Raw genomic sequence first — 17,432 nt, forward strand, 5'->3', positions numbered from 1 at the left:
CGAATTTCAGAAGAGTGCTAAATTTCGTGTTCATCCTCTGGGTTGAACACACCAGCATAGACAGCGAACAAATACGAGGTACAAGGTAGCAGAAATACATATACAGGGACACCAAGAGGCAAGGAGAGGAAAGACGGACAGAGAAGCAAGAAAAAGGGCCGGAGGGATGAACAGACAGGCTTAAATAAGCAGCAGAGGTGGGGGGAGGGGTCAAATACTTATTTCCATCTTTAAAATGCAAATCAATTTATAACATTTTTGACATTCGTTTTTCTGGATTTTCTTGTTATTCTGACTCTCACTGTTCAAATAAACCTACCATTAAAATTATAGACCGCTAATTTCTTTGTCAGTGGGCAAACGTACAAAATCAGCAGGGGATCAAATACTTTTTTCCCTCACTGTAGCGCAGTGGGCCTTACCTGGTAAAAAAATAAGAGGTGGTGACACCAATGTGGATAATAGATATTGGAAGGGATGTCCGATTTAGTACAGGGATGTTCTTCCAGAGGTTGCCCTGTCTCAGGGCGATTCACCCATTGCTGCGGAGTTCATAATTGAAATGTGTTCTCATGATTTGACGCCCATAGCACAATTGTAATGTCATTGGGAGGACATTTTTATTTAACACATTCCTGTGGAGGGAGCTGGTAGGAACGTTGGGTTCCTCGGCCAATGGCCAGGGTCAACGGCGGCGTGGTGTATTCCGCAAATATGCCCGACTGAGGGCGGGCACAAGCCGGCTTGAGTAGGTTAAACGTTGAGTTTTATAAGGGCACCACGGGGTGACCAGCCCCTCCCCACCCAACCCCACCCAGCACCTCCCCATCCAGCCCCACCCATTTTTGGATGCACGCAGGACGGACAGACACAATAATCCCGTGGGCTGGTGTAACCAGGAGGTGCCTACAAGTAAAAGGTTCCAGCATTGATATGAATCGCAAGACAAGTAATGCAGCTAATGTGAGTTGATCTCACAGTGATGGACAGCAGGCACTTGCACACAAAACACCACCAGAGAGAAAAGCAAGTAAAATGTCTTATCCGCAAAACACTTTATTCAAACACACTACATACAGCTGTGTGCATGGCCAACACTCGGGCTGCTAACCATTTTAGAAAGTTACCACTTGTAAAAGCCTGCTTTTTCAGACATTTGGTTACTTTTTAGATTAAACTCCTTAAATCGTTTACGTTCGTTGGATGTTTTTCTTTTCATTATTTTCTTTTCAAAACAAAAGCGCCGCTGTCCGTTTTTGCGGAGAGCGGCAACGCAGTTGGGCCGTGTGCACGAATGCTGAAATCTTCCACCGTGCGATGGCAAGCGACGAGCTGAACTCAAAAACGGCCGCCGTCGAAACGCCGGCCTTTTGTGGGGAGGCGCACGCTGGGGAACAAGATTTGGCCGTTGCTACCAATACCAAGTAAGGTGAACGGATCAAAACCGGAACCGCAAACGAGACATGTGCAAGGAAAGCAGATTTGGGCAACGTGCGTGAGAAACGGCAATCGTTCGTGCGGAATGGCAGAAAAAAGCAAACGGTGAGGGATTTACAAATTCTAATTCTGCAAACGACTTTTTTTTTTTTACAACGAATGTAGATTTGCCATTTGTGAAGGGACTTCACAGAAGTAAAATGTTAGGGAAAACAGGCTCGGTCAATCCCGAGTAAATGGCATTACAATTATTCTCGATACAACCAACGGGTGACCGAATAAGAGGAACTGTTTTGTCAAAAATCGCCCAAGCTCAACCAACCCATCACAATAAGGGCATCCCTCCCCCAATAGAGAGGACCCAGAAAATGTGGATTTAACGATAAGTTGCCCGGAACAGCAACAACAGTTTAAAAAAATAAAGACATACAAAAATGGTCGATGTCAAACGTGCAGGCCTGGTTCAACTCCGCACACGGCCACCCAAGGTTTCTGCACCCTATCGGATTGAGCCTTCACATTTGTGCGGGCGTTTATCCCAAAAAGGTGATTTTTTTTAAAATACTTTAAAAAAAAAACCTCTACTGGTGCGAGAAACCTCCAGTTAAAATGTACATCGCACACGTGCCTTGTCGCTGCGCGGAGCCTCCGAAGGGGCTAACAACCTCGCTTGTCGCCTCATCAAACAACGTTAACTGCAGTTACAAGGAGTTAGTCCCCATGGAGTGGGCACCGACGCTCGAAGCAAATGAGCCAAGTAATTCATTCCACGTGGTGTCAGCGATGCCGAATCCACCGCAGTTTCTTGGAGAATTAATAAAGCGGCGATTCTTAAACGCAAGGTGCACACCGCTTGGGAGTTTTCATCGATCATCCCGTGCTCTGTCGACAGCCGAAATAAAAGTCTGGCAGCCAGTGTCTCTACGACGACGAGGATCACCAGCTTGGGTCAAAATTCGTATCTTGTGAAAGATGTATGTAGGCGCCTTATTCCTGGGCGCTTTACAACATAAAACATTGTACATAAGATGGTAGTCGTTAAGATGAAGAGTGTGGTTATTATGAAAAGTGGTGATGTGGTTACGGTGACAGAACAGGCAGTTGGGGTATGCTTATGGGTTTTGGGGTAGTGATAGTTACAGGGGTTGGGGGGTAGTGACGGGTTGGGGTAGAGATAGGGTTAGAAGTAGTGACAAGGATTGAGGTTTTCCTAAATGTCGCTGGGGGGAGGGGGCAGGGAGAAGAGATGGGGGTTGTTTTAAGGGAAGAGAAGCAGGATGCACGCCTACCCTTATCATAGTCGGTGTGACCACACTTTTATCAAGCCGGCTAGTGCGCATTGTCGATGAGGTAACCCAGGAACTGCAGATATCACTCGCCACTGATGTTTAGCCGTGGACAGGAATCAAACTCAATTTTGCCGCTCTACACTCCACATTAACACGGCCAAAATGTTCGGTCGAATTAAAGTTTAGTAATTAATGTAACAAAAAAGCGCGGGTAAAAAAAAATGCCGACTGAGTCAATTCGAATTGGGCCAGACTTTTATTTACATATAAAAAAACTACAGCAGCTGAAGTCTCAAAAGAATGCACAAGTGGGCACGAGGAAGTGATGAGTTGACCATCGTCTGAAGGTAATTGCGATGAGGAAACTCGTGCGGTCGAGTATTGGCTACATTCTTCTTCCTCTGGTGGCAGAAACCACCTTGGAGCGGCGCGGGGCTTCAGGAAACAGCCGGTGGTGGCTCAACCCAAGAGGATTGAGACCCCTGGGATAGCTTTGGTTTTAATCTGCGGGCACACGGAGCTGCATTTGTGTGCCTCTGTTCATTCGGCCGCGAACCCAATTAGATAATCTTTTTTTCTTCATAAACACCTAGGTTAAAGACAATTCTTTTTGTAGGATTTTAGCGGCGAACAATTTAAAAGCGAAATATTAGGCGATGTTCTAGCACAGACAGTGAGCAATCGGCAAATAATCCGGTGGGAGTACAGCAGTAGTCCATTGAACATGTCACATCATAGTTATCTCTATAGATAATCCTGACTTGCTGGCACAAGTACATTTTTATTGTTTCATAGGGCTTGATAGTGGACATTTGACAAATATCGTGTCTGCGCTCAATCCAATGAATTCGAAAGCCAACTTTTTTAAATTTCAGGCTAACAAATTTTGGGTCAAAATTTGAAGTTTAGTTTTTGAAGCTATGACCGTGGACGGTTGTACCCGCAGTGTTTTTAAAGGGTGCTAAATACAAATGACATAAAAAAAATCTGAACACCTAAATTATTTGTATTCAAGACCCTTCAAATTTTGGGGCAGGTATATATATAAAAAAAAATTCAACAATCCTCAAAAGGTTCTCAAGGGTATCGAGTCCAAATATAAAATCGAGATTTTCTGTAACCCAAATTTTCCTCCCCATTTTCTTTTTAAGCATGTAACTTTCAAGATGATAAAACAATGAGCTATGCGCACTACCGGTCACCCAGTCAATACAAATGTCCAACTTTTACATCGCCCAAGAAATGCAGACGTGGCAATCGCCACTGCCCCCCCCCCCCTCCAAACCGGCACCGTCGAGTCGCCCCCTGCTGTCGGGCCAACAAACGACGTCGCCGCTCGTTAACATCCAATTTCCACTGCCAAACCCAAGCCGCGCTGGGGCCATGCCAAGCCGGTCCCCCTGGTGCTGTCCGGGTTGTGGAACTCGATGCGCGCTATCGTCCACGCCGCTAAACGCGTCTGCACGAGATGCCGTGTTGACGGCGCACGCAACGAGCAAGCCGGGACATGCGTGGGGGGGGGGGGGCGACACGGTGATGCTGTGGTTAAGTCGAATTGACGGGATTCTCCTCGCGCAATAAACGCATTAGCCCGACCCCCCTGGCCCTCGTCTTGTTAGGCCAGTCCAGCGATTTGATTGCGGCGCAGCAAAATAACCAGCGGGGTAAAAAAACAATTGACGCTCGGCTGGCTTGGCTCAGATGCGGTGGAAAACGGACATCCAAGAGATCCAAATGCACGTCACACCTGAATTGTCAATCCACGGTGAACTCTGTTGTCACCAAAGGTAGAGAGACATTGGCACTGCAGAAATACCTTAAGCAAAACGAAGGGTACACATCCTCCATCCTTCCGTACACTGCTTATACTGCAAATTGTTTTTAAAAATAACAAAACATTTAATTTGCACACACTCATCCACTCTCACCACCATATCCTTTACCCCCACCCCAAAAATGTATCCATCGATACGTTTGATCTCGGCGTCATATATACCGTGTTCAGACAAGCGCGAGGAACCGCAAAGTGAGCTTCACGGTGACCAGCTGCTGCAGTAAAAATCCTCTTTCCTCCGCAAAAAAAAAGCAATCCCATCCGGTTTCCACATCAGAACGATGAGGCAGTGACAGGTTTTAGCTTCAAGGATTTGTTGTTCCCCATAGCGGGAGAGGCTTAGCGATGTTGGTGATAATCAACGCAGCGCGTGAAATGACTTGGCGCACGCGCACACACGGGAGTGTTTTACTTTTGGTAAACATCCCACCAAATTGGCGAAGGAATCATTGCAGGAACAAACCAAGACCCCCCCTCCCCCGCACGTAGGACCATTCATGCCAGTTGCGTTTCAGTGCCGGCGAGAGATGACGCTAGTCGGTTTTTATGAAATGTTACCGTTTAAATATAGCAGGAGAACGTTCAACTTGACACTCCCACGATGACTTAAATAAAATCAAATTAAACCGAAAGAGGAATAATTCATTTGCCACGCAGTCCATTCGAATAAACTCGAATGAGTTGACAGCTCCACATGGGGGTGGGGGAGTGAAAATCTAAAGTAAATGGAATTAAACCGATTTGCATGCTTCAATTTGCAAATTTACACGGCAAAATTACAAAACCAAATGGCATCAATTTAATTGGGCTAGCACCGGCATGGGTCAGGGTTAAGGTACGGGGCCTAGTTTTATTTACTACAGCAGCTGCTTTAGTGCGAAAGAAACTTCTTACGGGTAGCAACCTCCCCCCCCCACCCCTCGTTTGAAAGAGGAGCGAGTGAGTGACCGAGTCAGGGTAAGGGTGCCCCCATTGCATTCTCTTAACTCTTTTAAACTTGCTTGACAGGCAATGCAACACCCCGACTGCATCTCCTGCGCACTTCAGCGGCAGCACCTACCGACGTCGGGGGATCGCCAGAGAGACAGGCAGCCAGGACGTGCTTGTGGCCCTGATGTTCAGTGGCGAGCGCGAGCAGCTGTAATTTTCTGTCACCACTGCCGGTGGGAAAGGGGCACCCCGCCCGCTAGACTGAGCTCTAAAGAGCCACTCGAGTGGTTGTTTTCATCTTACTCTTCTTACACGCTGCACAAACACATCGTCCAAGAGGTGGGAGTAACCCACACTTCACCCCCGCCGCACACGACCTGCAGTCCAAATGTGGCGATCTCGATGAATAACTGCTGGCTGCACAGAGGCAGGGGAGGGGCGTTTCGTGAACTTGCACCGTCGGTTGCACCGGTGGGAGAACGGACTCGGTGACCACTAGACCGCAGGTCCAGCGTGCTGACCCGAGTCAAACACGCCGAAGCAAAAATGTTCACGGGTGACGTTTTAAAAGTGACGCGTCCACGGGGCTTGTGGGCAACACTGTGCTCACTGCGGGCATCGGTGAGAGGGGAGACTTGGGGACGGGAAGGGGGGGGGGGAGGACACGAGGAGGGGGGGGGGGGAGGACAATGACAAAAAGATCGCGAGGTCCGAGACAGCGCAAAACGCAAATGTCCGCAGGAAGCGTTACGCGCCAAACTAAAAACAAAAAGTAAATAGACGTACGGACAGACGGGTGGCAGACGTAAAAGACGAAAACGACAAGAAATAATATACACATATATATAACAAAACGTTGTTAGAAGGGGAAGGGTCGTTTGTGAGATGAGTGCGAGTATGTTTTTTTATAGGAAAATGCCATCGTCAATTGTAGTTGTGCTCCATTTGTACGCAAGAGTGAGTCGAGTGGATGGGTGGATGAGTGAGTAAAGTGGGTGGGTGAGTAGATTGGGTGGGTGAGTAGAGTGGGTGGTGGATGAGTGAGTGGGTGGGTGAGCCAGTTAAGTGGGTCGGATGGGTGGGTGGGCGAGTGGGTTACCATTATCAAGAACCACCTCATGTTGGCAAGCGGGTTGAGTGGGTGACTCGGTGAACGAGACGGTTAAGTGGGTGCGTTGGAGCGAGTGGGATGCCATGACTAAAAGACAACTGACCCCGTGTAAGTGGACGAGTGGGTTGGTGTGCAAGTGAATGAATCGAAGACCACACGCCAGTGGGTCAATGGGCGATTGAGCGTACGTGGTGTGGGTCGGCGAGTCTCCATTCGACTATGCAAGTATACACGGGTGAGTGAATGAACAGGTGCGCACGTGAGCGCGGGTACGCAGAGACAAGTGGGCGAGCGATCGTGGGTACGTTGAGTAAGCGAGCGTGTGCGTGCGGGCGCACGAGCGAACGAGAGCATTCGTTTTGGCCAAAGCACAGCGGAAGCGGGCCCCGCCGAGCCTCGGGAGCGGGTTCCGCTCACGCCCGTGCCGCTCCCGCCGCCCGGACACGCGAGATCGCCGGGGGTGGCGGTGGGGTGGGGGGGTGGTGATGACGGTGAACAAAGGGGGTGGGGCGAGCGAGCCACCGACAAACCGGCCGTACGGCCGACCGAGTAGCCACCCCCAAAACGGACGAGCGGCAGCGCGCGGGGCGGCTCTTTTTAAGTGTCCTCGTTCATGTCTTCGCTGTCGTGCCGCGGCATCTTCTGCGGCGGTGCTGCACCCTCGCCCTCCGCGTCCATCTGGCCTTGGTCGCGCTTCTTGCCCGAGCTCTGGGGGGGTGGCGAAGAAGAGGCGTTACGCGACGCTCTATAATAACGTATTTTAAAAAATGATACAATCCGTAACAGGGTTTTTTTGGGTTAGATCGCGTAAAAAAGTGTCGTTAAACCCGCCACCGCCCAAAACGCAGCCAATTAGTAAGGTTTGTCACGTAAACCAAACGTGCCAATTCGTTACTCGTACAGCACACCGAATCCTATTTCGGCCTTAAACAGAGGGATAATTGTGATGTCGTCACTTGTGAGCCAAATAGGCGCGAAGACCGAGGGTGGGGTAGGCAGGGTAATGTATCCATATAAATGACAGTGGATATCCATTAACGACTGGGTTACTCGTAGGGTAATCAACATACATAATGTGCATGCACAACGTGCGTGCACGATGCACATACATTACGCATGCACATCCTGCGCCATCGTCACGGTTGTAACGCGCACGAATTTCACAAAATGACATGTGGGGGTTGGATCTGCCACCGAGCGTCACGGAGGGGAGTTCCGTCTGTCCCAGCTCGCCGTCGGTGAGGTTCTCTCCTTTCCTGTCGTTTATCCGAATATAGCGCGGCACGCCCGGGACGCTACAGCGGCGCGCACCGGGCGGTAGGGAGCTCACCCGCTTGTCCAACCGCTGGTTAAGATAGCGGAGGAGGATGTTCGTCTTCTCTGTGATGATGACTGCGAAAACAACCACAGTGCAGCACGTGAACGACGGCATGGTGAAACCACACGAGACCACGTCGCCTCCGCAAGCATCCAAGGCTCCCCTTGTCAAGATGAGAGGCTGCGCTGTCCGGGGACTTGTCTGGTTAGGATTCATCGTCAGGTCGCTGCCGAACGACTGAACGACAGCAGCGTGGAGGGGCGGCAAACACAGCTGTGTCTTCCATGTTAAAAGTTTTTTTGGGTGAGATCGCGTAAATATCAATGTGTCGCTAAACCCGCCACCACCCGACATAGCCTATGAGTAATGTGTGTCACGTAAACAGAACAAGCCAATTTGTTACGGGTACAGCACGCCGGTGTGTTTATATATTTCCGTGATATAATCCAAGAAACCTGTATTATGGATGACATTGGTCGCGAAAGCCTACGTGTTAAACGGCTGTGTCTGCTTCACAGAGGACGTTAAATATCCCAGGACGTCATTTTAAAATGCGCAGGCCACGTGCACCATCTTCACGGTATAAATTACTTATCTGGGGAAACGCAACGCGGCAACTTTGCCCCCTGCTGTCAGACGAATGCCCAACTGGCAGGCCAGTGCTGCGTTCCCGTTGTGCCGCACAGGGACAGCCGCTACCGGACGTATCCTGAGCTAAACTGCAGCATCGCATTGGAATGGTTGAGATGAGATGCAAGGTGCTTAGAGAGGCATACAAGCATGCGGCCCTTTAAATACAAAATCCTTATCCCCTTGTACCTACATAGGAAAGCTTTCTTCCCGAATACCCATCTCGATAGCACATTCATCATCAGCCACAATCTATTCACCGCTCAAGGCCTTCCCAAGCAGTCACCACCTCTCTCACGGTCTCGATGACGCAAAAATCCACCGAGCAGCTCCTGCATACGAACCGGCTCCCATCGCTCCATCTCTGCAGCAGACGACCCTCTCACCGCACGCTCCTTCCGCCTCTGGCTACCACTTCATCGTCTGAGCATCGCCTCCTGCCCAAGCCCACTTGCCCTTCCTTTAGAGTCAACACGATGCCCCGTAACTCACGTTTGTTCACCCAACCCTGCGCAATTCTAAGGTCATTTTCCACCTTCATTTGACGCGGCGGGTGAGCAGGTGTTGTCGCCCCTCTAATAGACGACTGTGTAATGGGAGCTGCCGCGTGGAGGGAGGGGCGGCGATGGGGGGTGTAGTGTAAGTGCACGTCTCACCCTGCTCCGAGGGGTACTCGCGCGTCGGCAGGTACACGGGCGGCCTGCGACTCTGCGACACCAAAGACAGAGACAAAGTTCCCCCGTGTAGCCTTAACAGACTGTTGGGGCAAGTGGTGTTAGCAAGCACTTACGAAGGCCGGCACGAGTGGGTGCGTGGCCAGCACCACACCCGACCGCTTTTGTCTCCCCGGTGGCAATGTTCACACCACACCAGGTACTCATTTGAGGCAGAGTCGACCTAGGGGAGGCCCAGGACCGGTTCAGATAATCGTCACTGGTGTTGGGCGTTTGGGGGAATTGAACTCGGTTGCCAGGTTCGTAGTGCAGCGCGCTAACCGCTACACTACCGCTCCCCACGACATGCATACACACGTGCGCGCACGAAAAAATGTGAAGCATGGTCAAATAGCACCCTACAACCTGCATGGCGTTGGGAGGTCTCTAATCCAGCAGTGGCTTGACAAAGGGCAGGACACGTACATGTGCGATAGCATCTGTAAGGCTATAACACTCCATACATTACAAAGAATAGGAAATTGAAGCAGATAAGAGAGGGAGATTTCTGTGAAGCTGCTGCTGCGAGACTGCATTCTCAATGAAGTTGCAATGCTAAAATACTGCCTCCCAAACATAGCAGTGACGATCCCCTCGACCCTTTTCCCCCTCTCTCTACCCATCTCAGCTCGCAACAGCCGCAGCAGGAGCGGCCACTGCCTGAAAGTGATCAGAGAAAATAAACCCCGGATGGCAAGTGACATCACAATGCCACGCCACTCCAACCCACATCATCCGTGAACAACTGAGAGGCGAAACAGGGAGGGAAGACGAGAGACGGAGGGAGGCGATGGAAGGGAGGGGATGCAGCAAGAGAGGAGAGTTGAGAAAGTGGAAGGGACTGGGGTGGGCAGAGCCACCCTGGCAGTTAACAGCAAACGGAGTAATAGGACGAAGAGAGAGAGGAGAGCGCAGAGGGGGAGGTGGGTGTGGAGAAGGAGGCGCTGAGGACAGGAGTGGATGGAGAAAATAATGAAGATGGGAGAAGGGGTGGAGTCAGGAGAGTGGGAGCGTGGGTGTAGAGGGAGGAGTGGGTGGAAAGAGTAGAGATGGGGGAGCAAAGAGGGGAAAGAGGTGCAGCAGAGTGGGGCAAGAGGGGGAGCAAAGAGGCGAAAGAGGGGAAGCAAAGAGGGCGCAGAGAGGGTAGAGTGAAAGGCTCAGGAAGGGAGAGGCGATGATGTAAGTGGAGGAGAGTGAATCAGAGTTTGGAGAGAGAAAATAATAGAGGAGAGAAGGGAGAGGATGTGGAAGCGAGAAGATAGAGAGGGGCAGGAGACAAACAAGATGGAAGATTGCCGACAGCAAAGGTAAAAAAAAACTGAGAAAACTTAAGAGCACAAACACTAGAAAGGTGATGGAGTAAAAGTTTACATGAACTGCTCATTTGCCGGACGAGGGCCTCCTCACAAACATGCCGACGAGTGTATAGCATTGAGTAGAGATACAGACTTCAGTGTATTCAATGTGCACAACCTCTCACGGCGATGTTCAGAGTATTAGCGCAGAGAGCAGCATATACACAATACAGGAAAACCTTGCCCAATGCGGTTTTACCGAACGCGTGTTTTGGCAAAAAACACGGTTTACCTCGTGAGGTTACGTTTTCTGGAACACGTTTCGGTTCTACGCGGTTTGATGCTACCGAGATTCTCGTCTCCACGTCGGCAAGCAGTGCCGAGAGAGTGATGCATCCGTTGGAAGGTGTTGAACGAACCACACGACCGCGAGAACGACCTATTTACCATGTGCGCTTTTGCGTGCGCCAACGCAACAGACGCCCGACGCGCTCGCGCGCAACGCAAATTGTTCACGCATCGCCGCACGCATCTAGCCGTCCACTCGTTGAGGACGTCAGTCGTAAAAAAAAAGCCTGAACGGTGAATCGTTTGCTTTAGAGTAACTGAGGTGTCTGAAATCGCGCCAAACTTGGGCGTTGATTGGTTCATCTAGATATGGACGAATAGGGAGCGAGGTTCGTATGTTCAGTAAGTACAATGCAGATTTGTATACAGAAGATTCTCGATCAACCGCGTGCAGTTAATCCGCAAATTGGATAAACCGCGCACTTTTGATTTTGACAAATTAATAACTCATGGATTTTCCCTTGTGCCCAAATTAATCATTTAAAAACAGATACATTGTTACTCTTGGAAATGTGCATTACAAGTCACAGTGTTTAAATGGAACAAATGTGCTCCGGTTAATTCGAAATCCACGTGATCGCCCCTACAGTACAGTAGTTGCATATCTTTACAACAGTGGGCGGAGTTTGATTGATGTTGACCAACATGGCTCTGATATCCACTTCATGGGCAGTCCTCTTTGTAGAAGGAAAGTATTATTATACAGTGAGAGAAAAAAGTATTTGATCCCCTGCTGATTTTGTACGTTTTCCCACTGACAAAGAAATTATCAGTCTATAATTTTAATGGTAGGTTTATTTGAACAGTGAGAGACAGAATAACAAAAACATCTGGAAAAACGCATGTCAAAAATGTAATTGATTTGCATTTTAATGAGGGAAGCAAGTATTTGACCCCTCTGCAAAACATGACTTAGTACTTGGTGGCAAAACCCTTGTTGGCAATCACAGAGGTCAGACGTTTCTTGTAGTTTGGCAGCAGGTTTGCACACATCTCAGGAGGGGTTTTGTCCCACTCCACTTTGCAGATCTTCTCCAAGTCATTAAGGTTTCGAGGCTGACGTTTGGCAACTCGAACCTTCAGCTCCCTCCACAGATTTTCTATGGGATTAAGGTCTGGAGACTGGCTAGGCCACTCCAGGACCTTAATGTGCTTCTTCCTGAGCCACTCCTTTGTTGCCTTGGCCATGTGTTTTGGGTCATTGTCATGCTGGAATACCCATCCACGACCAATTTTCAATGCCCTGCCTGAGGGAAGGAGGTTCTCACCCAAGATTTGACGGTACATGGCCCCGTCCATCGTCCCTTTGATGCGGTGAAGTTGTCCTGTCCCCTTAGAAAAACACCTCCAAAGCATAATGTTTCCACCTCCATGTTTGACGGTGGGGATGGTGTTCTTGGGGTCATAGGCAGCATTCCTACTCCTCCAAACACGGCGAGTTTAGTTGATGCCAAAGAGCTCCATTTTGGTCTCATCTGACCACAACACTTTCACCCAGTTGTCCTCTGAATCATTCAGATGTTCATTGGCAAACTTCAGACGGCATGTATATGTGCTTTCTTGAGCAGGGGGACCTTGCGGGCGCAGCAGGATTTCAATCCTTCACGGCATAGTGTGTTACCAATTGTTTTCTTGGTGACTATGGTCCCAGCTGCCTTGAGATTATTGACAAGATCCTCCCGTGTAGTTCTGGGCTGATTCCTCACCGTTCTCATGATCATTGCAACTCCACGAGGTGAGATCTTGCATGGAGCCCCAGCCCGAGGTAGATTGACAGTTCTTTTGTGTTTCTTCCATTTGCGAATAATCGCACCAACTGTTGTCACCTTCTCACCAAGCTGCTTGGCAATGGTTTTGTAGCCCATTCCAGCCTTGTGTAGGTCTACAATCTTGTCCCTGACATCCTTGGAGAGCTCTTTGGTCTTGGCCATGGTGGAGAGTTTGGAATCTGATTGATTGATTGTTTCTGTGGACAGGTGTCTTTTATACAGGTAACAAGCTGAGATTATGAGCACTCCCTTTAAGAGTGTGCTCCTAATCTCAGCTCGTTACCTGTATAAAAGACACCTGGGAGCCAGAAATCTTTCTGATTGAGAGGGGGTCAAATACTTATTTCCCTCATTAAAATGCAAATCAATTTATAACATTTTTGACATGCGTTTTTCATCCATTATTTTTCGTCTCCCCCCTCCTCTTTTCCGAACATAGATGGACTCATCCATCTGAACAAACTGTCAAATCTCTCTCCGTGGTGCTAACGTTAAAAATAACCGCCACGTTTTCCAAATTTTCTTGTTGTGGTTTTCACACCTGATGATGATTGCTTGTGTTGCAGTCGAAACGTCGTGAGAATTTTATCATTTTATATTTTTATTATTTTATAGTTTCCCTTCTACGTGACTTTACCGAAAGAACCAAGAATATAAACAACATTTTCTTAGACAGAGATCCGCAGTAAATAGATATTTTTGGATTATCCGCAGCCAACCTACACATCATTAGCATGGATAATCGAGTCTACTTTCGTGTCTAAATAAGACTGCACCTGTAGATGCTGCACATAAACAATAAGGACGTTTACTTTATAGTGAGAAAGAGGCAGTCAATCATAGGCAGAACGCAAGGAGAATGGTCCTTAAGCCTGGAGTTGAACTGGGGTACAGAGTCCGAGTCTTTATGGTCTATTGCGCTCTCTGCGAGTCTGTGGGTCTCTGTGCAAGTCCAACAGATCCAAACAACAAAACGTGGGTTTACATTGCATACAAACGCGACAGCATCTCTCGACCTCCCACCTCATACAGATTTCTACTCTCAAGAACAGTGGTTTCAAACTTGTACCGTCAACCCTCAATGTTTGCGGAGCACTTTCCGCCAATAACGTACTTTTCTAGATTAAAACTCCTCTAAAAGTGCCGTCAATTGTTACTTTGAAAGTCTTACAAAATATAGCTGTAAAATTACCGTATTTTCCCGCATATAACAAAACAAGACTCTGCGGGGTATACGGAGGTGCGGGCTATCCCAAAAATATTTTACACGTGTGACATGTCATAACTCGTTAAATTTTTTCATGGTAGGACTATCCACTAGGCAACACTTACCTTTGACTAAAGCACTGCTGAATAAACCACTCACACTAAAATTGCACGTTATCACGTTTTAAATTATTCGAATTGTTTGTACAATGAAACGACAATGTTTGAAGTGGGCGCACTTTGTTTACCGTATTACTTTCAGTGGCTGTAGGGGGGTGCGAAAGTTTCAGCTCAGGCTATGGATTGGACAATGGGAAGGGCCTTAACAAGCGTCTACCAAACGCGGAATCGTAATTGCTGAGTCCCTTAAGCCGCTGCTATTGGCTGAGCACTATACAGTCGCGACCATGAGCTTTGTTTCAAACTTCCAATGGCTTTGTTGCTAGGAGGCAATGGCGTTACTGTAGTGCCGCTATTGTCTGCTCAGTGCGCAATATACCAGTGCTAAAACTGTACAGCGGTTTGTTCAGACCGGTCCAGTAGCTTTAATGATGAGGTCGAATGCTGGTAAGCCTAACAGTATGCTTACTTATCTACCAGTTATGTGTTACTTGTATATTGGATATTTACTTTTGTAACTTATTTACTGTTTTAAGTTCACTCGTTTCTGGTTAGTTTGTTTTCTTTGTGCACGTTATGATTTTAATGTTAACAATTGATAGTGGAATGTATTACAAATGTAAACTTTGTATTAATATGATGGAATTAAGCTGCGGTAACGACGTTAAAGATATGAATGCATGCGGGGTATATGGAGGTGCGGGCTATCTGAAATTTGTTTTCCACAAAACGCTATTTTTGCGGGGTATATGCGTCTGCGGGTTATATGTGTATGCGGGCTATATGCGGGAAAATACGGTATGTCTGCAAACAGTTCCTGGGGCCCACTTATAAAGCCCCGGACGGTCGGCCAAAATGTCGTCTCCAACAGTTTGGGAACTACCGCTGCTGACTTCAGGGCTCATTATAAGACAGATAAGGTAGTTATCCATAATATGGATTTTTTTTATTTGGGTTAGATCGTGTGAATATAAATGTGTCGTTAAACCCGCCACCACCCGGCACAGCAATTACTAAGGGTTTGTCACGTAAACAGAACATGCCAATCACAAGTGACGTCATCACATCTATCCCTCTATTTAAGGAAAGAAACAGGTTTCCACAAATCTGGTCATCGCCTGATGATGCCGGTGGTAATTACTGGCGAAACGTCGTACTCAGAATGTAAATATTGTATATTTGCTCTCCCAACAGACCGGCGTGCTGTACTAGTAACGAATTGGCACGTTCTGTTTACGTGACAACCCTTACTAATTGGGTGTGTCGGGTGGTGGCGGGTTTAATGACACCACATTTATATTGATGCCACTGTTGGCGAGAGATAGACTGTAGGCTGCAGGGGAAAAGACTGTAGGCGATAGAGATATAGGCCTGGCACACCCAGTCGGCGGGGTAGTAGTAGCTCTACGATACACTGTGTATATACTGCATTATGTATACTGCACAGACTGTACATGTATACTGTAGAGATTATAGACTGTCTCACCGAGCCCTTGCATACCCAGTCGGCGAGGTGGTAGTAGCTTTACAGTACACTGTGTGTGTATACTGCATTATGTATACTGCACAGACTGTACAACATGTATACTGTAGAGATTATAGACTGTCTCACCGAGCCCTTGCACACCCAGTCGGCGGGGTGGTAGTAGCTTTAAAGTACACTGTGTATATAAACTGCATTATGTATACAGCACAGACTGTACAACATGTATACTGTAGAGATGATAGACTGTCTCACCGAGGCCTGGCACACCCAGTCGGCGGGGTAGTAGCTCTACGATACACTGTGTGTTCAGACTGCATTATGTATACTGCACAGACTGTATAACATGTATTCTGTAGAGATTATAGACTGTCTCACTGAGGCCTTGCACACCCAGTCGGCGGGGTAGTAGTAGCAGCTGTACGAGTCTACGATACACTGTGTATATACTGCATTATGTATACTGCAGAGACTGTACATGTATACTGTAGAGATTATAGACTGTCTCACCGAGGCCTTGCACACCAAGTCGGCGGGGTGGTAGTAGCTTTACAATACACTGTGTGTATAGACTGCATTATGTATGCTGCACAGACTGTACAACATATATACTGAGATTATAGACTGTCTGAGGCCTAACACACCCAGTCGGCGGGGTGGTAGTAGCTTTACAGTACACTGTGTGTGTATAGACTGCATTATGTATACTGCACAGACTGTACAACATGTATACTGTAGAGATTATGGACTGTCTCACTGAGGCCTTGCACACCCAGTCGGCGGGGTAGTAATAGATCTACGATACAGTGTGTGTATATACTGCATTATGTATACTGCACAGACTGTACATGTATACTGTAGAGATTATAGACTGTCTCACTGAGGCCTGGCACACCCAGTGGGCAGGGTGGTAGTAGCTTTACAGTACACTGTGTATAAACTGCATTATGTATACTGCACAGACTGTACAACATATATACTGAGGAGATTATAGACTGTCTGAGGCCTAACACACCCAGTCGGCGGGGTGGTAGTAGCTTTACAGTACACTGTGTGTGTATAGACTGCATTATGTATACTGCACAGACTGTACAACATGTATACTGTAGAGATGATAGACTGTCTCACTGAGGCCTGGCACACCCAGTCGGCGGGGTGGTAGTAGCTTTACAGTACACTGCGTGTATAAACTGCATTATGTATACTGCACAAACTGTACATGTATACTGTAGAGATTATAGACTGTCTCACCGAGGCCTTGCACACAGAGTCAGCGGGGTATCGACTGAAGTTGTTCTCGTCGTACACGGGAAGACCCTTAAGGAAGTCCGCCTGGTGGAGAAGAAACACAGAGAGACACACACACACAAGACACACGCGCTCGTGAAACACAACCCACCTCGTTCATGAACAACCTCTCCCCTCCCCCCCCAACCCAAATCACCCCACCGCCTCGCTTAACGAGGGGTGCGGCGGGGCTCGTGGAAAGCCGCGCTGCTGCTGCTGCCGCAAGGGCCGCGCTGGGGCCTCGCTGGGGCCCCGCGGGCTTCGTGAGCCGCGTCTCGCCACCACCCACCATGTCGCCTCGCCGCCTCCTGCGGGCCCCGCGCAACGCCTTGTGGGGGCGGAAGTGCGTCATTCGTCAACCCCCCCCTCCTCACACGAACGAAACCACACCCCCACTCAATCCCCGCCCCCCCCCCCACACTCAATCCCCCCCCCCTACTCAATTCCCATCCCCTCTCAATCAACACCTCCCCACTCAATTCCCCCCACTAGCCCCACCCCACTAACCCCCCCCCCCACTAAACCCACACCGCTGACCCCCCCCACCCAACTAACCCCTCCCCCCACTCAACCCCCCACTCAACCCCCCCACCCCCACATTCCCCATTGGTTCAAAAGAAAACAAAACGATGGAGTCGTTTCGACACCCGGTGTCTCATCAC

At 48.7% G+C, this 17,432-nt stretch overlaps 1 protein-coding gene across 1 annotated transcript; it reads right to left on the reverse strand.

Annotated features, from left to right (window-relative positions):
* Positions 1 to 1,038: 1,038 nt before the first annotated feature.
* DDA1 (DET1 and DDB1 associated 1) lies at positions 1,039 to 17,170 on the reverse strand. The gene is made up of 5 exons (XM_032975958.2): positions 17,060 to 17,170; positions 16,735 to 16,815; positions 9,206 to 9,257; positions 7,932 to 7,993; positions 1,039 to 7,309 (listed from the first exon to the last, which is right to left on the reverse strand). Exons 1-5 carry the CDS (start codon positions 17,120 to 17,122, stop codon positions 7,199 to 7,201), a joined length of 369 nt encoding a protein of 122 aa, XP_032831849.1. The 5' UTR covers positions 17,123 to 17,170; the 3' UTR covers positions 1,039 to 7,198.
* Between the last annotated feature and the right edge of the window lie 262 nt (positions 17,171 to 17,432).

Source organism: Petromyzon marinus, chromosome 57 (assembly GCF_048934315.1).
Source record: "Petromyzon marinus isolate PM22_M1 ecotype Great Lakes invasive population chromosome 57, UKy_Petmar_22M1.pri1.0, whole genome shotgun sequence".
NCBI classification, from domain to species: domain Eukaryota; kingdom Metazoa; phylum Chordata; class Hyperoartia; order Petromyzontiformes; family Petromyzontidae; genus Petromyzon; species Petromyzon marinus.